Source organism: Saimiri boliviensis, chromosome 11 (assembly GCF_048565385.1).
Source record: "Saimiri boliviensis isolate mSaiBol1 chromosome 11, mSaiBol1.pri, whole genome shotgun sequence".
NCBI lineage: Eukaryota > Metazoa > Chordata > Mammalia > Primates > Cebidae > Saimiri > Saimiri boliviensis.
Window position 1 is genome coordinate 22,339,620 of NC_133459.1, and position 22,140 is coordinate 22,361,759.

A 22,140-nucleotide genomic window follows, 5' to 3' on the forward strand; every position below is an offset into this window, starting at 1 on the left:
CCCGTCCCGTAGGCTGGTGGGGCTGCCCTGTAGAGCAGGAGAGGCTCAGGGGGGCCCCAGGGACTGGGCACCCTGTGAGGGGTTCGGGGGCCCCAGGGTGCCCGTTGTTTCTGGGGAAGGCGGGGAACTGGGGGAGCGGGATCTGAACGGCTTCGCGGGTGGGCAGGAGGAGAAGAGGAGGAGGAAGAACTTCACCCCAGCAGCTCTTACCCTGTTTTCTCTTCCAGTCCCTTCTCTTAGCATCTGCCTTCCTCAGAAGTTGGTCAAAATCTGTGAACACAAAGGGAGGAACGGGCATGAGCCGAGAGGAGTGTGAGTCCAGAGAGGGAAGATGGCATGGACAGAAGGTGAGGGGTATGCCCAGCAGGCTGCAGAGCCGGGGGTTCAGGGCCACGGGGCAGGCCGGGTGTGCGGGACGGGCCGGTGCGGGCTGGGGCGGGGCTGACCGTCATCCACCAGTGTCAAGGTGATCTGGTTTTTGGCTTTTCCGTCTTGGAGTTGAGCGGTGTACGACCCTTTGTCCTCCTCACACAAGTTCTGGATGATCACTTCCACCAGGCCCTTCTCTCGCTCAAAATTGATTTTGCGGTTCTGAAAAGGACAGATTCCAAAGTCCTTTTTGCACTTTCCCTGTTCTGGGAACGTTGTTGTGGGGCACACATCAGGGTGTAGTGGGCTTGGGGTGGCAAGTGCAGAGCTGTCAGCCTTCAGAGACTAGGGCGGGGTGCTGGATAACCCTCTGTGGCTCCCCCCACACCCAGTCCCTGGATGCTTGAATCAGCTACAATTTTGTTGTTGGTTGTTTGTTTTGAGACCGTCTCACTCTGTTGCTCAGGCTGGGGTACAGTAGCGCAATCAGTTACAATTTAATCATAAGCCCCCAACTCCTGCTGTGCCATGATTTTGCATTTTCTTTTTTTGAGATGGAGTCTTGCTCCATCGTGAAGTCTCACTCCATTGCCCAGGCTGGAGTGCAGTTGCGCAATCTTGGCTCACTGCAGCCTCTACCTCCCGGGTTCAAGCACTTCTCCTGCCTCAGTCTCCCAAGTAGCTGGTACTACAAGCACATGCCAACACACCTGGCTAAGTTTTGTATTTTTAGTAGAGACAGGGTTTCACCATGTTGGCCAGGCTGGTCTTGAACTCCTGGCCTCAAGTGATCTGCCTGCCTTGGCCTCCCAAAGTGCTGGGATTACAGGCATGAGCCACCATGCCCAGCTACTTATTTTCTGCTTTTTTTTTCAAATAGGAAAAAAATCCCATCAACATGTGTAAAGGATAATGGAAAAAAATAGCCCTATAGTTGCTACCCAGAATTAACGCTCATTTACATTTTACCATATTCTAACAGTTATTAAAGTTTCATTATCCTCATCTAGGTTCTTTCTTCCTCTGGCTTTATTTGTATGTATGATTTGGGGGAGTGATCTAATTTTGTTTTCCTATAGGGACAACTGATGTTTCCACCACTGAATATAATGAGTCCTGACTTTGTAACACTTCCTATACCATTTGGTAAGGCCACTGCATAATCTTTATGCAGAACTTTCAAATCAGTTTTCTGACTCTCACCTTTTGATCCTGGGACAACCAGCCTCATTGCACAGATGCAGAAACAGAGGCACAAGACAGGTGAAGAGACCTGGCACGATCACATAACCCACAGGGGGTGGACATGAGTCTCCCGTCTGAACTAGCGCCCCCTTTCTATAAGGGGGCCTATATTATTATTTTTTGTCATTGGACCTTTGATATATATAACACACATTTTCTTTTCTTTTCTTTTTGTGACAGTCTCACCCTGTCGCCCAGGCTGGAGTGCAATGGCGTGATCCTGGCTCACTGCAACATCTGCCTTCCAGGTTCAAGTGATTCTCCTGCCTCAGCCTCCTAACTGGCTGGGAGTACAGGTGCATACCACCTTTTTTGTACTTTTAGTAGGGATGGGGTTTCATCATGTTGGCCAGGTTGGTCTTGAACTCCTGACCTCAGGTGATCCACCTGCCTCGGACTCCCAAAGTGCTGGGATTATAGGTGTGAGCCACCCCACCTGGCCACAACACACATTTTCTAATGGCTGCTTTGCCATTTGGAGATGAAATTCACAAGTAATGTGAGATTGGATCATGAATTTGAATCTCTCATGAGATTGAAATTGCCACATCAGCAGGCAAACAGTTGAATATCAACAAATCATGTGGTTCAATCTAATACAACATATTTACAGATATGATTTACAAAATAATATCAACTGTAATACTTATAAAATATTTACAAAATAATATCAACTGTAATATAAAGAAAAAATAAGTCATTTAAAATAAAATAAAAATATTTCAACATAGAGATGCTTGGATATGACCTCAATCATGCTGCACTGATATATAATGAATTGGTTTGACTTTAAGAGAAGAAAAGCAAAAAATCAGAAGCTCTTCTGCACAAAAGCAGGAAAATGAATGAGCATAGGGAAAGTGGCCAGCAGAATACACATTCTCCATTCAGTGTATAGTAACATTGCACACTTTCGGAGGCTGAGGCAGGAGGAGCGCCTGAGTTCAGGAGTTTGAAACCAGCCTGGGCAACAAGGCAAAACCCTGTCTCTACAAAAAAAAAAATACAAAAATTAACTGGTCGTGGTGGTGTGTGACTGTGGTCCCAACTACACAGGAGGCTGAGGTGGGAGGATTGCTTGAGTCCAGAATGTTGAGACTGCAGTGAGCTGAGATTGTGCCACTGCACTCCAGCCTGGATGACAAAGTGAGATTCTGTTTCAAAAACAAACAAAAACAGAAAACAAAAAATAAAATTGTTTGGGAGGCTGAGGCAGAAGGATTACTTGAGGCCAGGAGTTCAAGACCAACCTGGTCAACATAGTGAATCCCCATCTCTAATTTAAAAGATTAAAAAAAAAAAAAAAATTGGCTGGCCAGGGTGGCTCATGCCTGTAATCCCAGCACTTTGGGAGGTGGAGGCAGGTGGACGGAGGTTGCAGTGAGCGGGATCGAACCATTGCATGCCAGCCTGGGCAACAGAGCAATACTGTCTCAGAAAAAAAAAGAAAAGAGAAGAAAAAAAAGAAAGAAAGAGAGAGATAGAAAGAAAGGGCTGGTCGCGGTGGCTCACGCCTGTAATCCTATCACTTTGGGAGGCCGAGGTGGGTGGATCACCTGAGGTCAGGAGTTCAAGACCAGCTTGGCCATCATGGTGAAACCCCATAAAAAAAAATTAAAAAAAGAAAGAAAGAAAAATTTCAACCCGCTGAAACTAAAGAAGAAATAGAAAACCTGAATAGTCTGGCTGGGTGCAGTGGCTCACACCTGTAATCCCAGCACTTTGGGAGGCTGAGGCAGGCAGATCACAAGGTCAGGAGTTCGAGACCAGCCTGGACAACATGGTGAAACCCTCTCTCTACTAAAAATACAAAAATTAGCTGGGTGTGGTGGTGGGCACCCATAATCCCAGCTACTTGGGAGGCTGAGGCAGGAGAATTGCTTGAACCCAGGAGGTGGAGGTTGCAGTGAGCTGAGTTGGTGCCACTGCTCTCCAGCCTGGGCGACAGAGTGAGACTCTGTTTTAAAAAAAGAAAAAAAATTGTACAAAAATACTTTGTATTTATATCTAAAACGGAGTTAGGGTCTAGGCTTGGATACTTACAGGCATGAATACAGGTTTTTCATCTTAAGAATGTCTGGTGGGGTAATCAAAAATAGGGGACGTGGAAGTTCTTTGTTTGTGGGAGTGTCCCTTGCATTGGCCAGCCTCTAGTGTCCCTGCCAACCCCTGGCCCCAACAACAGCACCAATACTAAAAGCCAAACGTCCCCATCCCTCCCTCATCACTGGACAGCAAAAGCACACTGTCATTTCTGAAATGCCCACTAGGGGGAAGTATCAGCCCGTGCAGAATCACTGCCCGGAGAGGCCACCTCCCAGGCAGGGGAGCCTCACTTTAGGGGTTGTGAGCATCCATTTACCGGAGAGCTGAAGATCTCCTTCTTATTGAAGATTAGATGTAGCTCAGCGGCGGGAGATAACTTTTCTACTTCCAGCCAAAGCCGCACCTCCCCTCGCTCCAGGAGGTCAATGTTCCAGCCCGAGATCAGTTTGATCACTGTGGGAGGCACAGGACGGGAAGGGGGTGGGTTGAGCCCCCTTTCCCCTTTCCCCGTCCCTTCAGCCCCACCTCGAGTACACCCTTCGCATCTGACATGCAAAACACTTAGAGAACCCGAAGGAGACGCCAGTGGGTGGGGCTCAGAGGAAGGTTTTTCCGAATGCCCACTCTAGATTTAATTAATCTCAGCAAAGCGTTTCCTCTTCTAAGAGCTCTGGGGCTGAAGTTCTCACCCTGGCAGGGCATTGGATCCCCAGGGACTTTGAAAAACCCTGAGCTCCACCCTCAGAGATTCTGATTTGTCTGGCGCCTCGCCTAGGTATTGGGATTTGGACAGGGGTCAGCACGGTTCTGCTGTGCAGCCAAGTTTGTGACTTCCTCTGCTCTAGGGACTGCACACACTGTCCCTAGCCAACAGAGGAAAGCAGAGGTTTAGATGATCCCAAATCCTAATGGCTAAGGAGCCAGTGATAATAATTATAAAAAGAGGAACACGCCCACATTTCCCTGCCCGGAATCCCTTCCCTTTCCTGATGCTCTTTTCCTTCCGTGAGCTTCCTGGGTGGTCTCTGACCTTCTAGCCCCATGGCTCCCCCACGCTCCGTCCCTCTGGGATTGTTTCCTGGTCCTTGGCCTGATTCTGCTCTGCTCAGAACATGCCAATGGGCAGGGTGGGAGCTGCACAAGCAGGGCTGGCAGAGTGGACTGCTTACCTGGGTTTCTGATCTCATGACTCAGCTTCTTTAGCCTCTCCAGCTCTGGGATGGGGGGAGTAAGGAAGAAACCAGAGAGAATGAGACATCATGGTGGGGAGTGGGGGGCCCATGGGAGCCATCCTAGGATTCTGTGCTGGGTCAAAGTTCCAAGAGACACCTCCCCCCAACATGGGGTCCCTTGGCTTCTTAAGGGCCATGATGAGCTCTGTGGGCCTTTGCCCTGGGGCACCAAGGGTGATGCCAGCGCTACTGCTGGTCACCCTGAGATTGCGTCTTCTTTCTGTCCTTCAAGGCCTAGATCAATCCCAGCCCCCTGGAGGAGCATCTGGCATGTGCCTGGCTCTGCACACCTCATTAGTCCTCTGCAATGCTGTGGGCTGAGCGTTACCGTCCACCTCTGGTCACTCTAGGACCACTGGTGCCAGGGCCTCATTGCTCATCCCTGTCATATGCTGTCCCAGGGTCCCAGGGTCTAGACCACACACCAAGCATTGCAGCCCAGAAGTCTCGGACTGTTCTAGAATGCCGTCTCATTGGCTGACTGCTTCTTCTTTTTCTTCTTTTTTTTTTTTTTTTGAGACGGAGTTTTGCTCTTGTTGCCCAGGCTGGAGTGCTCACTGTAACCTCTGCCTCCCTGGTTCAAGCGAGTCTCCTGCCTCAGCCTCCCAGGTAGCCAGGATTACAGGGCATGTGCCACTGCACCTAGCTAATTTTTGTATTTTTAGTAGAGACAGGGTTTCACCATGTTGGCCAGGCTGGTCTTGAACTCCTGACTTCAGGTGAGCCACCCCGCTCAGCCTCCCAAAGTGCTGGGATTACAGGCGTGAGCCACTGTGCCCGGCCTGCTGACTGCTTCTGTGTGTTGCCTCTCCTGCTAAGGCGAGCTCTGAACCAACATGAGTGTCTTGTACACGGTAGGTGCTCAGGCAGTATGGACCATGTGAATGAATTGGCAAAGCCCATTCCTCATTTTCCCTAGTAAGCCCCAGAATCCTTAACACAATGAGTCTAGATTCATGGGAAGCACACAGCAAACAAAACCAAAAAAACGCCATCATTTTTGTGGATGGCTTTAGTTTGGGTAGGATGATCTGATTGTATCTGCAGAATAATATTGCTTCAGGTGGGGGCAGCCAGGGATTATAATCCCTCTTCACGCGTGACGCCCAGGAAGGTGGCATGACTTGCCTAAAATGAGCCAGCAGATTATGGAACTGGAATTGGAAACTGGGTTTCTCTGGCTTCTGATTCTTAAAATCAAAAGGCCTCATGTGCCGTGAGCAGGGCAGACAATGGGCAAGGGCCGTCCCAGGTGCTATGGAGGTAGCAGAGTGTGAGTCTCATCGGTCATGAGCACAGGCTTTGGTTCAGTTTAATTTATCAAATATGGATGGTCCTTTGGACATGCTATTCACTCTCTGGTTACCCACAGTCCCCCACGCTCCCTATTGTCACCCCATTTCTCAGACCAGCTGCTGTTTGCAATTTATCATCACACTTGCACTGTTGTTTTTGGGGCTATAGAAGGAAGCAAAACTAATTCTAGTACCTTCGCGTTTACTAAAAGTGGGAAAACAGGCCAGGAGCGGTGGCTCACTCCTGTAATCCCAGCACTTTGGGAGGCAAGGCGGGCAGATCACTTGAGGTCAGGAGTTTGAGACCAGCCTGGCCAACATGGTGAAACCCTGTCTCTACTAAAAATACCAAAATTATCTAGGACTGGTGGCACGTGCCTGTAATCCCAGTTACTCAGGAGGCCGAGGCAGGAGAATTGCTTGAACCCAAGAGACGGAGGTTGCAGTAAGCTGAGATTGTGCCATTGCACTCCAGCCTGGGTGACAGAGCGAGATTCTATCTCAAAAAAAAAAAAAAAAAAAAAGGAAAAAAAAGAGTGACCAAAAAAATGTGAATTTCACTGGATAGGGATTTTTGTCTGTTGAGTTCACTGATGTAATCTCCAGGGCTCAATAGGTATTTATTGATGGAAAAATGGGCGGCTGAGGGCCGACTTCTCTGTGGAAATTTCCACTTTATTCATTTGGGCTGCTTCTTGCTGACCTCTGTGGGCATTTGTGTTTGAGACTCTCTCTCTGGGGAGGTGGCAGGGAGCGGGGCAGGGGCATTACCTTCCTCGGTCAGCGTGTGGCTTGCTGAGATGTCTTCATCGGCATCAGTGACTATGACTGAGTAGGTGCCCAAATCCTCGAGGCCAGGTTCTTTCAGGATGACCTTGGACCTGGCAGAGAGAGGTGCGCAGAGGCTCTGAGAGGAGCTTCTCAGTCCTGTGCGCTTGAGGCCTGGGAGCCAGGGAGTCCGGGTTGCCTCTGGTGAGCCTGTACCCCACGCAGACCCTGGCCAAGTCAGGAAACAGGGGCAGCTGGCTCCTTCCACCTTCTCAGAGTCCCCTCTGGCCTGGCACTTCAATGGTGCCATAATCTGGGTTCTCTGGCACTGGGTCTGCACTGGCCACACCACCCTGACCTCCTCCAGGGCTTGAGGCCTAGGGTTTCTGCCTTGCTGAACACAGCTGAGGCCATGAGGTGCTGGGGGAGGAGTGAGACATGGGGCATTTGACAGGAGCCCTTGTGGTCATCTGGTCCAACTCTTCATGTTACAGATGAGGAACCCGAGTACTGACAACTTGCAACAGCAAGTCCCTGGCACTCAGACTAGAAACCAAGTCCTCCTTGAAGGTCTCCTTGAAGGTCCTGAGTTAGAGGCACATATAGTTCCCTGCAAAAAAGGAATCTCCAAAAGAATGGTGCCATTGACTGAGTGCAGTGGCTCATGCCTGTAATCCCAGCACTTTGGGAGGCTAAGAGGGGAGGATTGGTTGAGCTCGGGAGTTAGAGACCAGCCTGGACAACATAGTGAGACCCCATCTCTACAAAAAATACAAAAATTAGCTGGGCATGATGACACGTGCGTATAGTCATAGTCGTAGCTACTCAGGAGGCTGAGGCAGGAGGATTGCTTGAGCCTGGGAGGTCAAGGTTGCAGTGAGCCGAGATCATGCCATTGCACAGCCTGGGCAACAGAGCAAGACACTGTCTTGAACAACAACAACAACAAAAAAAAATAAGAAAAGAAAAAATAGCATCATTGCAGCCCCTTAAATGCGCCCTCCACTCTTCTCACTAAGGTGGCAGTCAGCATCTTCAGTGAAAGACCGGGCAGAGCCTTTCAACCATCGCCGATGAGTCCTGCCCTGTGGCCTCAGCCAGGAGCCTCTGCCAGCTCCTCTGACAGCGTTTGGGTCCCGCTGAGCGGTTGTATCTCCTCTCCCCTCACTTACTTGTTAACTTCATCCTCGATCTTGACCCTCTGGGGGTCCAGTGGACCCTTGTAGTCTTTGGACCACTGAAACTCTGAGGAATCTGGGGCTTCAGGGGCTTCGAAAGCCAAATAGATAAATCCCTCTTCATCCACACCAACCTCGATCTCATGGGCATCTAAGGGCGAGATCCAACAGAGGGCAGTGGGTGTTTACACATAATAAGCCAGGTCATACCCCTCCCGTGCTTAAACCTCCAGGGACTGCCCATTGCACTTAATAACAATAAACTTGGCTCCTTCCTGCAGCTGCCAAGGCCTTGCATGATCTGGCTCCTTCTCAGCACAAATGTCACCTCTTCAGAGAGGCCCTCCTTGACTGCCTTCGCTAAGCAGCCTTGCCCCTTTCTATCACCCTGTTTTATTTCTTTTATAATAAAGCACTTATTCCTATCTTAAATTGCTTTCCTCATGCAATAGTTGACTTGTTCACTGTCCTCCGCTCCCCTGACTCCTACACTTTCTCATTCACTTCTGTATTCCCAATGCAATGTGGGGATCATTAAATATTTGTTAAATGAATGAATAATTAAAAGAATGGAAAGAGAACGTGCTTTGTATAGTTGGGAGAGCTGAGTGATTCTGTCATATACCAGCGTGTGACCTGGTTAAACTTCTCCGACCTATAATAAGATCAGTGCCAACGTGGGATGACGACCCCTCCCTCAGGGGTTTGCTGGAGGGCCAGAGAAGGTGTGAGGACCTAGCACAGCATCAGGCTTCTCCCAACTTCCCTTGAACCCCACCCGTCCCGATGGCACAGCCCAGCGGCCGAGCTCTGGCCTCTCCGGCCACCCCTACCTGGCTTGTCCTCCAGGAGCACGGGATCAGTGGGCATGGACGGTTGCCCCAGACCGGCTGAATTCATGGCCTGTACCTGGAACACATAACTCTTTCCTGGCTGTAAGTCAGAAACCTAGGAGCAGAGGGCAAGAGCCAGCAGTGAGGACACCAGTGACTCTTCCTGAAACCCGGGACCCGGGGTGCAGGGAACCACTCAGGGAGCCGCTCTCAGCAAGAAAACCCTCTCTCTTCCTGTGCCCCTCGTCTTTCCGTGTGACACAGACGTCCGTTCAACATCCAGAGATTGCCTTTGCCATCCCTTTCTCAGGCCCTCCCTACAAATCACCAGGTTCCATCTGTTTTATTTTCCTAATGCTTCTTTTTCTTTTTTCTGAGGAGTTTCATTCTTGTCGCCGAGGCTGAAGTGCAGTGGCGCGATCGCTGCCCACTGCCACCTCCACTTCTCAGGTTCAGGTGATTCTCCTGCCTCAGCCTCCCAAGTAGCTGGGATTACAGGCTCCCGCCACCACCCTCGGCTAATTTTTGTATTTTTAGTAGAGACAGGGTTTCACCATGTTGGCCAGGCTGTCTTGAACTCCTCACTTCAGGTGATCCACCTGCCTTAGCCACCCAAAGTGCTGTGATCACAGGCGTGAGCCACTGTGCCTGGTCTTCCTAATGTTTCTTAAATGTGGCCACTTCCCTCCGGGTCCCAGCCACAGCTGTGATGAAAGCTTCATTTCTCCTCACCTGGGGTAATCCAACAGTTTCCTAAAGGACAGTTCTGCCATGGGACGCTTCTCCCCCTGTCTGTTTTCCCCTCTGCCAATCTGATGATGCTTACATCTTTTAGTGGCCTTCATGGTTGAGTTCAAATTTCAAGGTTGGGTACCTCTAGACTTCCTAACATGGCTTTCGCCTGTTGTCCTCTTGCCCCTCCATCTGTCCCCTTCACTCCACAGCTCTCTCAGCGTCCCCACATCCATCGCGTCATTTCACACCTCCCTGCCTTTGCCCTTGCTGAGTGCACTGCTGGAACGCCCTCCCGCCTCCCTCTCTGACTCACTCCAGTGCAGCCCGTGCTTCACCACCCAGTTTGGGCAGATGCATGGATTCCAGGAAGCCCCTTGCACCTTCTCCTTTGAGCATCCGGAATTCCTGAGACCCCCTCCATTGCAGCATTTGTCACATAGCATCGTCAGTGCCTGCTTCCCAACAACTGTGACTTATTTAGCGTCTCATGCCTAGGAATTGGTCCAGGCCTGGTATTAAAGCAGTGTGAAGAAGTGTTTAGCCAATAGCTTCCCGACCGAATGGCAGCCAACTGTCCACATGCAGAAGCTGGTGCCAGGTCACCTAGGCTGTCCAGCCCCGGCCTGGGCCAACCTACATGCAGACGGGACGAGACCTCTCATACAGGTGAAGACCTCAAGGTCTCAGCAGAGTCCCCTGGCTGAGACTCATCTTCCCTGATTCTGTCTGAGGCGACCTTATTTCATTGTTTTGTAAAATGAAAATATTTTAACTTTTTCCAATTATAAAAGAAATACACACTAGTTGGGAAAACTTTTAAGTAATAGACTAGAACATGAAATGAAGGGCTAAAGCTCCCCTGACAGGCCTTCCCCCAGACATGACCAGAATGAACAATTTGGTAAAAATTTTCGTAGACTTCTTTTTTTTTTTTTTAGACGGAGTCTTGCTCTGTCACCCAGGCTGGAGTGCAGTGGTGGGATCTTGGCTCAGTGCAACCTCCGCCTCCTGGGTTCAAGTGATTCTCCTGCTTCAGCCTCCTGTGTAGCTGGGATTACAGGTATGTGCCACCACACGTGGCTAATTTTGGTATTTTGTTTTTTTGTAGAGATGAGGTTTCACGATATTGGCCAGGCTGGTCTTGAACTCCTGACCTCAGGAGATCCGCCCGTCTCAACCTCCTAGAGTGCTGGGATTACAGGCATGAGGCCCCTGCACCTGGCCAAAATTTAGACTTTTACCAGCCCATAATCCGCCTAGAAACAGGACATGCATGATACCCTATTTGTGAATGTCTTATTCTTTCCTATTGTTTTGGGCTTCTTGAGCCAGCCTTCTTTCCTCTGGGTGCTCCCTAATGAAATGCTGACCAGTGAGCTTGGAAACTGCATATCCTCCTGCCAGCTGGGGAAAAGCACCCAGGAAAACAGGCTGGAGAAACGCTTTCCTTTTCCCTAGGGCTGCAGAAAATGGAACCTAATCCACATTACATTCTTACAAATGTTCCTCAAACAAAGGAGGTCTCTGAGACACACTGGCCTTAGGTGCAGACACTATGGCCTGTGAAAATGGCCTTTGGTCACCTGGAGGTCTCACTCTGACTGGCTAAGTTGGTCATTTGTGTCTGCTAATAATGCTTCAAATGACATCTTTGTTTCTTGACATGTGTAAGTATTTGTGAGCTGTCTTGGTGAGGCCAGAACACTATTTGTGATTTCCTTCCCTCCTGCATGTGTGGAAGTTAAAACCACCACCACTCCAGGAGAACAAAATCAGCGATTCTGCTAGACTTCCATTTACACAAAGACTGTAGAGTTTGTTTCACATTTAAATTAAGGAACATGTATCTGCATACATGTTTAGTTATCTATATGATATACAACATATTATATATATCATATACTATTAATATATAAATATCCTACTCTGTATTCTGCTTTGTTTTTCTTAGCCACATAGGATGGATATCTTTTTGTGTCAGTACATGCACAATACATGCAGGTCCACCTCATTCATTTTGGTTTTTTTTTTGAGACAGGGTCTTGTTCTGTCTCCCAGGCTGGAGTGTCATACAATCATGGCTCCCTGAAGCCTGGACCTTTCTGGGCTCAGGTGATCCTCCCACTTCAGTCTCCCAAGTAGCTGGGATTACAGGCATATACCACCATACTTGGCTAATTCTTAAACTTTTTTTTGTAGAGATGAGGTTTCTCCATGTTTCCCAGGCTGGTCTCGAACTCCTGAGCTTGAGCAATCCTCCCATCTTGGCCTCCTCAGAGTGTTGAGATTAAAGGAATGAGCCACCAAGCCCTGCCCATCTCCATTCTTTATACTGTTTTGTTCCTTTAACTGCCTTATTCTTTGTACTGCCTGGCACAGGATTCCACTTTTTTTTTTTTTTTTTTTTTTTGAGACGGAGTTTCGCTCTTGTTACCCAGGCTGGAGTGCAATGGCGCGATCTCGGCTCACCGCAACCTCCGCCTCCTGGGCTCAGGCAATTCTCCTGCCTCAGCCTCCTAAGTAGCTGGGATTACAGGCACACGCCACCATGCCCAGCTAATTTTTTGCACCTTTAGTAGAGACGGGGTTTCACCATGTTGACCAGGATGGTCTCGATCTCTCGACCTCGTGATCCACCCGCCTCGGCCTCCCAAAGTGCTGGGATTACAGGCTTGAGCCACCGCGCCCGGCCAGGATTCCACTTTTAAGGTGCACCGTGGTTAACTTAAGCAACCCCCCTACTAATGGCTGTTTAAGTTGTTTCCAGCTTGGGCCATTAGCAACAAGGTTCAAGAAGCATCCTAGTCCTTAGGTCTTTGCACATTTGCTAATTACTTCTCTATAATTCAGTCCCAGAATCGGAATTCCTGGATCAAGGGTATGCTTGTGCAAAGGCTGATATACCTGGCTGATAGCAAGTGAGTCTTTTTTTTTTTTTTTTTTTTTCCTGAGACAGAGTTTTGCTCTTATTGCTCAGGCTGGAGTGCAGTGGCGCGATCTCAGCACACCACAACCTCCGCCTCCCAGGTTCAAGCAATTCTCCTTTCTCAGCCTCCCGAGTAGCTGGGACTACAGATGTGCACCACCACGCCCACCTAATTTTTGTATTTTTAGTAGAGACGGGGTTTCACCATGTTGATGGGGATGGTCTCGATCTCCTGACCTTGTGATCCGCCTGCCTCGGCCTCCCAAAGTGCTGGGATTACAGGCGTGAGCCACTGCACCTGGCAGCAAGTGAATCTTTAGGGAGGTGTCTGCCTAGCATCAAGCAGGATATGGGCACCAGCTAGCCAGACCTACTACCAACTTGCTGTGTGACCCTAGGTAAATCGCTCTCCCACTCTGGTCCTCTGCTGCCATTAAGTGAGGGCAGTGATGTCTGGTGGTCATTCCATCTCTGATGCTCTAGCGGCAGGGCACGAAGGCACAAGAACTTACCCTCAGGTGGGTGCCAGAGATGGGGCCTGGGGTAACCGGCTTCCACTGCTCAGAGCCTTCCTCCTGGACGCTGATGTGGTAACCTGTGACAGGCCCAGCCCCTGTGTACAGTGGGGGTTCCCACTGCAGCAACAGGGATGTGGCCCGCACCTCGGAAGCCCGGACATCATACGGGGGACCTGTGAGAAATGAGAGATGGGCAGACATGTATGAGTTGGGCAGCCAGGCAGCCAGCCAGCCAGGTGGGCAGCAAGCCCAGTGGTCAGTCAGCAAGCTTGTCAATCCATCAGTCACAATCAAGCCTGGAAGGGCCTTCTCTGGGTGTCACCGAGCCCTGGTCAGCCTTGGCATCATGACAAAGCTTGGCTCTGGACCTGAAACGGGGTTAACTTTTCAAAATGTGCTCAGCCTCCCCTCCTCCCGGAAGCTTCCCTGACCTTCCCTGTCCCCATCCCAGACAGCATTAATCCTTCTAAAGTGCTTCTGTGTTTAGTGTCGGGGCCAAGGGTGTGACTTCCAGAGTCAGACCTCTGGGGTTCGTGTTGAAGCTCCACCTTTTCCAGATATGGGGGCTCTGGGTGAGTTAGCCTCTATGCTCCTGTCCCCTCATCTGTAAAATGGGCATAATAAGAGTTCTTATAATACAGTGCTTCTGTGAGCATTAGTGAGATAATTTATGAAAAGTGTCTGGTACCTAGTAAGTACCCAATAAATACTAGTTGTTTATAACTGTTGCTGTCGAAAGCATCATACGTTGTAATTATCTGTCACTCAGGTAGAGGTTTTGTGTAGAAAACAGAACTGAGCTGAACAAAGTGATGGAAGGGTATGGTTCTCCTTCCTCAGCGGGAGGTGAGGGGCTCATCTGTGAGAAGGCTTCCAGGGTGATGGGAGCAGGGGTAGGGTGGCCAACTGACCATCTGTCCAAGAGCAAGAGAGTTCCTGGGACACGGGATTTTCAGTAGTGAGCCGGAAGTCTCAGGTCAACCAGGACTAGCTGCTCACCCTGGCAGTGCGCTATGGCGATGGTCTATGGACCGAAGCAAAGCTCAGGCCGTGTCTCGAGTTAGGCAATAGTTTGTGCTGGGGATACAGGGCCAGTTGATGGCTCAGGTCAGGGGTCCTTTTCTTTCTCTTTTTTTGTGAGATGGAGACTTACTCTGTCACCCAGGCTGGAGTGCAGTGGCGCAATCTTGGCTCACTGCAAACTCTACCTCCAGGGTTCAAGCAATTCTCGTGCCTCAGCCACCCAAATAGATGGGATTACAGGCATGTGCCACCATGTCTGGCTAATTTTGTATTATTAGTAGAGATGGGGTTTCACCATGTTGGCCAGGCTGGTCTAGAACTCCTGACTTCAGGTGATCCACCTATCTCAGTCTCCCAAAATGCTAGGATTGCAGGTGTGAGCCACCACGCTCCGCCAATCAGGGATCTTTTAAGACAGGCTGAGGACTCTATCTGTGTCAGGAATTATAGAGTCAGTGTGTGGAAGGGCCAGGGGCCTGGGGTGGGGCGAAACAGTGCAAGCCTGAATGCACAGAGGAGTGCAGTGGCCTTCATCTCATCGGGTAGGTTTGGGCAGGGAGGTAAGGGCAGGCACTGGACTTCAGAGCTTCAGGCCTCTCACCTGGCTGGGGCATCGTCCACTCTTTGCACTCAAACAGGCTGCTGGGTGCTGACAGCTCGCCAACACCTGCCCAGTTGGCAGCCCGGGCACGGAACTCATAGAAGTGGCCTTCATGAAGGTCACTGACCTTGAGGAGCAGAAACACAGACTGTGAGGCTGAGGGTAGGGGAGGGATGGGGAGCAGGGGCAATGGTGGGGGGTCTGTGGGGACTTTGCTTTTATTTTTATTTTTTGAGACTTGGTCTCATTTTGTCACCCAGGCTAGAGTACCGTGGCATGAACATGGCTCACTGCAGCCTCAACCTTCTGAGCTCATGCAATCCTCCCATCTCAGCCTCTTGAGTAGCCAGGACTGCAGGGACACGCCACCACACTCAGCTAATTTTTGTATTTTTTTGTAGAGTCAGGGTTTGGAACATGTTGCTGGCTGGTCTCAGACTTTTGAGCTCAAACAATCCACCTGCCTCAACCTCCCAAAGTGCTGGGATTCTTTGTTTTTTGAGACAAGAGCTTTGTTCTTGCTGCCCAGGCTAGAGTGCAATGGTGCAATCTTGGCTCACCGCAACTTCTGCCTCCTGGGTTCAAGCAATTCTCCTGCCTCAGCCTCCTGAGTAGCTGGGAATATAGGCATGTGTCACCATGCCTGGCTAATTTTGTATTTTTAGTAGAGATGGGGTTTCTCCATGTTGGTCGGGCTGGTCTCGAACTCCCAACCTCAGGTGATCCTCCCACCTTGGCCTCCTGAAGTGCTGGGATTACAGGCGTGAGCCACTGCTCCCAGCAAAGTGTTGGGATTCTTGGGGACTCTAAACAGTTCTGTTCAAGGTGGGTCTGCACTGGAAAATGAGTTGGATGGCTGAGGCAGGGGAACTTGAGAACTCTGTCAGTCTCTGTCAGACTCCATGACTCAAACAGTGGCCTCCGGTTTCTGCTGAACAAGTCACGACACAGGCTGCGGACACCTTCCAGCCTCACCTTGCAGACCCGGGTGGGGATGGGCTGCTGATTGACCGCGTGCCAGTCCAGCTCCTCCGAGTCATGCTGGTCCAGGAAGTAGCCCAGGATCTTGCCACCTCCACGACGCGTGGGGGGTTTCCACCCAATGACCATTTCATTCTTCCCGCAGTTCAGGAGGACAAAGCCATATGGGGCAGACGGGGTAGCTACAGGGAGGTAAGGAGATGGGGACAGCTGCTCCCTGGGCGTGGCTGGATTGGACAGTGGAGTCCGAGGGAGCCAGTGAGCCTCCCCTAGCGGGTGCCCACCCTACTCCAGATGGGTTTCCCTGAGCCAGCAGTGTCTGTGCCCGGGGAGGGCATTGGAGCCTCAGGTTTCTGGGCCTGAGTGCTTCCCCACCCCCTGAAGCTACTAGGGCCTCATTCCATGGCCTCAAGCCAGGGTTACTTCCTCCCCAAAGGAAAGGGTGGCCAGGGCCAGCTCCAGTTCCCCTCAGAGGGCATATGCGCCAATGGCCACCAGGACTGGGCCCTCCAGGATGTGGTCTATGAGCCCCAGCTCCCTGCCCAGCCCAGGGAGGTTTGCAGGCTGGACCTGCCCTTGCACTCACCCAGAGCCTGCTTGACCCTGATGGGCTCCGTGGCGGCTGAGCTCTCGCCTACCCCAGCCTCGCTGACTGACCTGACACAAAACTCGTACTCCTTGCCCGTCCGCAGCCCAGGAACTGTAAACCTGGGAGAGAAATGGGCAGGTTTCACGGATGTACAAACAGCCTGGAGATAGTCCCAAACTTTCCAGAACAACTTTGTGGAATAAGACGTCCCCAGCGTGGTGGAATGTGAAGGTGCCAGGTCAATGCTTCCTGAAAGTATTGCCCTGGATCCCATGGCAATGCCCGAAATGGCACTGTGGAGGAGGTAGTCCTAAGGGTTTTAAAGGATGTTTGCTTTTCCAGATCCACCATTCAAATGCAAATACGCTAGGAAAGGTACTAATTTAAAGCAAAGGCAGCCAACTCCTGACCCAGTGCCACGTGGTACATCTTCAGGACTTTGGGCTTTGTCCTTGAAAAAGAAGTGGCTGTTAATACCTGCCACCCAGGCTGTGATGCGAAAACATAAGGGTCCTTTCAGAGCCCCTCAGAGAGTGCTGTCATCCAGAGACATGCAGGGGTGCTCTGGCCTAGAGAAAAGTGTCCTTCTCATCCTGTCCCTTTTTTGATAAAACCCAAATTGTGGCCCTCTTTCTCTCTCTTCACCTACCAACATTCTCTGAGAGCAAATCTGTACTCAGAACTCCTCTCAGCCAGTGGTCCCCGAGCAGTCCCCAGGACTTAAATCACATCGAGTGTGGACAACGGACAGAGCAGCAAGCTCTCTGCCTGGGGACGAGTGCATCGAAGCGGGGAACATGCCTTTACGGGATGGAGGGAGCACTGAAGGGGGTGATGGTCAGGGAGCACCTGAACAGGGAAGGCTGGGATGACACCCAGACCAGACCCTGTTGACAATAGATGACGATGATGATGACAATGGCAGCGTGCCCTTGTCTAGAACTCACTTTATGTCTATCCACCAGGTACTCCTCACAACACCCTCTGGGGAAGACGCTGTTACGTATCCCTCTTTTGGAGATGAGGGCAAAGTCTGGGGTGTTGGAGGGGCCCTTAGGGATGAAACGATCCAGTTTTTTCGTTTCGTGTAGGGAAGCATTCCCACATCAGGAGAGATGGCCGGGAGTACACAGCCAATTAGGGGCTCAGCCCAGAGGGTAGCCAGGTCTCCCGAGCACCAGTGCAGCACCTGCCCACTCGGCACTCATTCATTCACTCCTTCGGACATTTTTGTGAGCCAGGCTCTGTGGCGCCTGATGATTCCACAGTGACCTGGACCACCGCAGCCCAACTGAGCTCTCTTTCTGTTGTCGCCCAGGCTCCAACTCCCGGGCAGCACGGTGTAGCCTCTTTCCAGCCATGACACATGTAACAGATGACAGGCACTCATGGGACAAGTTCTCTGGACACGCCAGAGCAGCATGCCGCCTTCACCTCTGTGTGCTACTTCCCCGGGTCATGCTGCTCCATTCATGCCAACCCTCCTTCGACTCCAGGTCTCCCCTTCAGGGACGCACAGCTGAATGCAAGTAGGGGAAGAGGTCTTCTTCTAAGGATAAGGTTGACTCTGAGTTAATTAGTCCAAAACCTGATTATTCTCCAACTTGGGAATTTTAACTGCTTCTGGTAACAAAGTACAAGGGACTACTTGCCCCTGACCGTGAGGCACCAAAGACCAGTGGGGCACCGAGCCTGTTCCTTTTTCTTGGCCAGATGACCTTGGCTCATGGCCCAGGGTGAGGGCAGCCCGGCCAGGTGTGCTCAAGGCTTGGCCAGTTGTCTGATGGAAAGGGAAGGAAGAGGTATCATCACCTACGGTCCCTCTCCTACAGAGCTCCTAGATCAAGGGACGTTACCAGCCCAGAAGCCCCAAGACTCACTGTGCCTGCTAGGATGAGGGTCATTCCGTCCCAGGCTGAGGAGGGAACCTCAGAGTGGAGGGCGAGTTGGAATGTCAAGAGGCCAGGAATGCATCCCCACCCTCCCGGTTTACGGAGGAGGGAACTGAGGCTCAGAGGGTGATGGTTAATATTGAGTGTCGACTTGATTGGTTTAAGGATGCAAAGTGTTATTCCTGGGTGCGTCTGTGAGGGTGTTGCTAAAGGAGATTTAACATTTGAGTCAGCGGACTGGGAGAGGCAGACCTGCCCTCAATCTGGGTGGGTACCATCTAATCGGTGCCAGCATGGCTAGGATAAAGCAGGCAGGAGAATACGGAAGGACAAGACTGGATGAGTCTTCAGGCCTTCATCTCTCCGCCACGTTGGATGCTTCCTGCCCTTGCACATTGGATTCCAAGTTCTTCAGCTTTTTTACTCGGACTTACACCAGTGGTTTGCCAGGAGCTCTCAAGCTTTGGCCACAGACTGAAGGCTGCCCTATTGGCCTCCTTACTTTTGAGGTTTTGGGATTCAGACTAGCTTCGTTGCTCCTCAGCTTGCAGACAGATGGTTGTAGAACTTTACCTTGCGATTGTGTGAGTCAATACTCCTTAACAAACTCTCTTTCATATATACATCTATCCTATTAGTCTGTTCCTCTAGAGAACCCTAACTATTACAGAATGGGTGAGGCGTGGTGTGGAGCCTGAACCACGCCTCCCTGGCTCCAAAGCCCTCCACTGCTCTGCTCTCCCCACCTCTCTCTGGCTCTAAGCTCCTAGAGCAGGGGTCCCCAAACTTTTTACACAGGGGGCCAGTTCACTGTCCCTCAGACCATTGGAGGGCTGGACTATGCAAGGTGTGACACACTTCACAGCCAGCACTGCTGCCTCCACTATCCCAGACAGCGGTATACGGTGTCACAGGCCCAGCACCGCCTCCAGTGCCATATACAGGGATGGCGGTGATCAGCCTGTGACACTGTATACAGCATCCTGGACATCTGCAGCAGCGGTGGGCCTCTTCTGTGGGAAGCCCACTGCTGCATGTTTCCCCTACTATAAGACACCTCCTGAAAATAAGACAGCCCCCATCTTTTGGGGGTAAAATTAGTATAAGACAGGGTCTTATAATAGGGGGAACACAGTGTGTAGTAATGTGGGGGGAGACTTTTGGGCAAAGGGAGGTTATAGGGGCCATTATGTTGTTGTACATTTGGGGGAGTATGGGGGCCATTGTACTGTGTAGTAATGGTTAAAGTGCTTTGCCTTTCTTCCTACTTCTGCTGTTATTTCACACTGCTTCTGGTGATGTGGGGCTCCGCAGCTGTAGACCGGATGTGCGTCATATGATACGCTTCCGGAGCTGTGACACATGCGTCCCGCGTCACTGGAAGTTGTACTGTACGTGGGCGACGCTGTGCTTTGAGGCGCCGCCACATACAGTACTCCAGGAGCACAGGATGTGGATGCATCCTGTGCTCCTTTCACTGACCACCAATGAAAGAGGTGCCCCTTCCTGAAGTGTGGCGGGGGCCAGATAAATGGCCTCAGGGGGCCACATGCGGCCCGTGGGCCGTAGTTTGGGGACCCCTGTCCTAGAGGGATGAGACTAAGGCATGGTCATCTCTGTTCACGGAGTCCTACAAATAGCACATTCTCAGCAAGCGTTTGTTGACAAAGACCATCTGGGTTCAAGTCCCAGTCCTGCCACTTACTAAGCTACAGGAGCTTTGGCAAGTTACTCAAACGCTCCATGACTCAGTTTCTTCATCTGTAAAATGACTATAAAAATAATAGTCCTACACATATAGGCTTGCAGGTGGAACCAACTGAACCTCCCATATGAAAAATACTAGAACAGTACCTGGTGCAGGGGAAATACTGTGAAATGTGGGGCTTCATCATCATTATGGCACCCCCCCACTTCAAGGATGCTCTGGTGCAGAAAGCATGGTGATCTGGTTTGGCTCTGTGTCCCCTCCCAAATCTCATGTTGAATTGTAATCCCTAGTGTTGGGGGAGGGATGTCGTGGGAGGAGACTGGATCATGGGGGTGGGTTTCCCCTTTGCCACTCTCAAGACAGGGAGCAAGTTCTCATGAGACCTGGTGGTTTGGGAGTGTGTAGCACTTCCTGCTTTGCTCTTTCTCCCTTTCCTGCTCCCACCATGTAAGACATGCTTCCTTCCCCCTCACCTCGGCCATAATAGTTTTCTGAAGCTTCCCTAGAAGCAGAAGCCTGTACAGCTCACAGAACTGTGAGCTGATTAAACCTCTTTTCTTTATAAAAGACATTACCCAGTTTCAGGTATGTCTTTATAGCAGTGTGAGGACAGACTGATACAGGTGGGCAGACGTACCTGGTGTCTTGGATGGGTTTGTTGTTAACTGTTTGCCACTCAGATGACCCCACTTCCCGGGAGTAGATGTAATAACCCAGGAGTTCTGGGTCTTTCACGGGATCCCATGTCAGGGAGACAGAGGTCTGTGTGTCTCGGAAAGCTTGAACTTGAGCTGGAGGAGGGAGGGTAGCTAAAAAATAGAAACATGGGCCGAATTAGAAGGCTGAGTTATGTGGCTCTCAGGCTAGGGAAGGGGAGGAGCATGTGGGGAGGCTAGGAGGAGCTCCCATAGCAATCAAGGTGCATGAATTCCTGACCTGTTGGGGACTTTGGGCAGCTCATTCCTAGGCCCAGAAGTGTATCCTAAAAGTCCTCTCTCCTCTTACCTCTGAGCATCTCTGCTTTCCCCCTAAAGCACAAAAGCATACTCACTCATTCATCCTTACACACACACACTCTCTCTCACTTGAAAGTCACCAAATCTGACAGCTTCCTTCAGTCCTTACCTTTAATCTCAGTTTTCTTTTTTGAAACTTCTTTACTGATTTTCAGGCTCCCTGAAACTAAGCTCCTTGAGGTAGGGGCTGCTGTAACTTGTTCAATGGATAGATGGATGGTTGGTTGAATGAATGGATGGATGGATGGTTGGTTGGGTGGATGGATGGATGGTTGGTTGGATGAATGGATGGTTGGATGAATGGATGGTTGAATGAATGGATGGATGGATGGTTGGTTGGATGGGTGGATGGATGGGTGGTTGGTTGGGTGGATGGATGGGTGGTTGGTTGGGTGGATGGATGGTTGGTTGGATGAATGGATGAATGGATGGACGGTTGAATGAATAGATGGATGGTTGGTTGGTTGGATGAATGGATGGTTGGATGGATGGATGGATGGATGAATAGATGAACGGATGGATGAACAGGTGGATACATGGATGAATAAACGGATGGATAGATAGACGGATGGATGAATAGATGGATGGTTGGTTGGTTGGATGAATGGATGGTTGGATGGATGGATGGATGGATGAATAGATGAACGGATGGATGAACAGGTGGATACATGGATGAATAAACAGATGGATAGATAGACGGATGGATGAATAGATGGCTAGATGGACTGATGGATGGCAGGTGCATGCTCTTCCTAGTTCTCTTTTTACTTCTCAAACTCCTTACCCATCCTTTGGTGGTTCTCTATTTTCTTTTGGCCCTCAAACATTGGACTCCTCCAAGCTTCTGTTTCTTGACCTGCTCCGTTTTTCTTCCTCTCTTCTTTTTCCTAAGGTCCTGCCTCTCCCAGGCCTTCACCTCTCACCTCTTTGAAGGCTTTGCCTCTAGCTCTGCTCTCCCTTCCTTTCTTCCCTTCCTTATACCAGAGCCTTGCCTGGTGTAATTTAAGACTGGTTTATGGTCTAGGGACTGCCCACATCTAATGACAAACTGCTCACGGTCCAGGCCCAAATTAGATTCAAATGCTAACCAGAATTAAAGAAAAACACCACTGGCTCACCAACTTGTTCATATGTGCCGTGTGTGTGTGTGTGTGTGTGTGTATGTGTGTGTAGTGTTTTTCC

General features: G+C 50.4%; 1 protein-coding gene across 2 annotated transcripts in view; it reads right to left on the reverse strand.

The window, feature by feature from the left end:
* Window positions 1–22,140, reverse strand: part of MYOM3 (myomesin 3) — a 63,462-nt gene that overhangs the window by 14,137 nt on the left and 27,185 nt on the right. For both annotated transcript variants that reach the window (XM_003934858.4, XM_074380286.1), the window contains exons 16-27: window positions 20,580–20,751; window positions 16,337–16,458; window positions 15,745–15,932; window positions 14,770–14,896; window positions 13,140–13,318; window positions 8,967–9,081; window positions 8,128–8,284; window positions 6,959–7,068; window positions 4,830–4,874; window positions 3,977–4,113; window positions 447–591; window positions 211–270 (exon numbers count right to left, since the gene is read on the reverse strand). In XM_003934858.4, coding sequence (XP_003934907.3) covers window positions 211–270; window positions 447–591; window positions 3,977–4,113; window positions 4,830–4,874; window positions 6,959–7,068; window positions 8,128–8,284; window positions 8,967–9,081; window positions 13,140–13,318; window positions 14,770–14,896; window positions 15,745–15,932; window positions 16,337–16,458; window positions 20,580–20,751 — 1,557 coding nt within the window. The remainder of the gene's footprint in view (window positions 1–210; window positions 271–446; window positions 592–3,976; window positions 4,114–4,829; window positions 4,875–6,958; window positions 7,069–8,127; window positions 8,285–8,966; window positions 9,082–13,139; window positions 13,319–14,769; window positions 14,897–15,744; window positions 15,933–16,336; window positions 16,459–20,579; window positions 20,752–22,140) is intronic.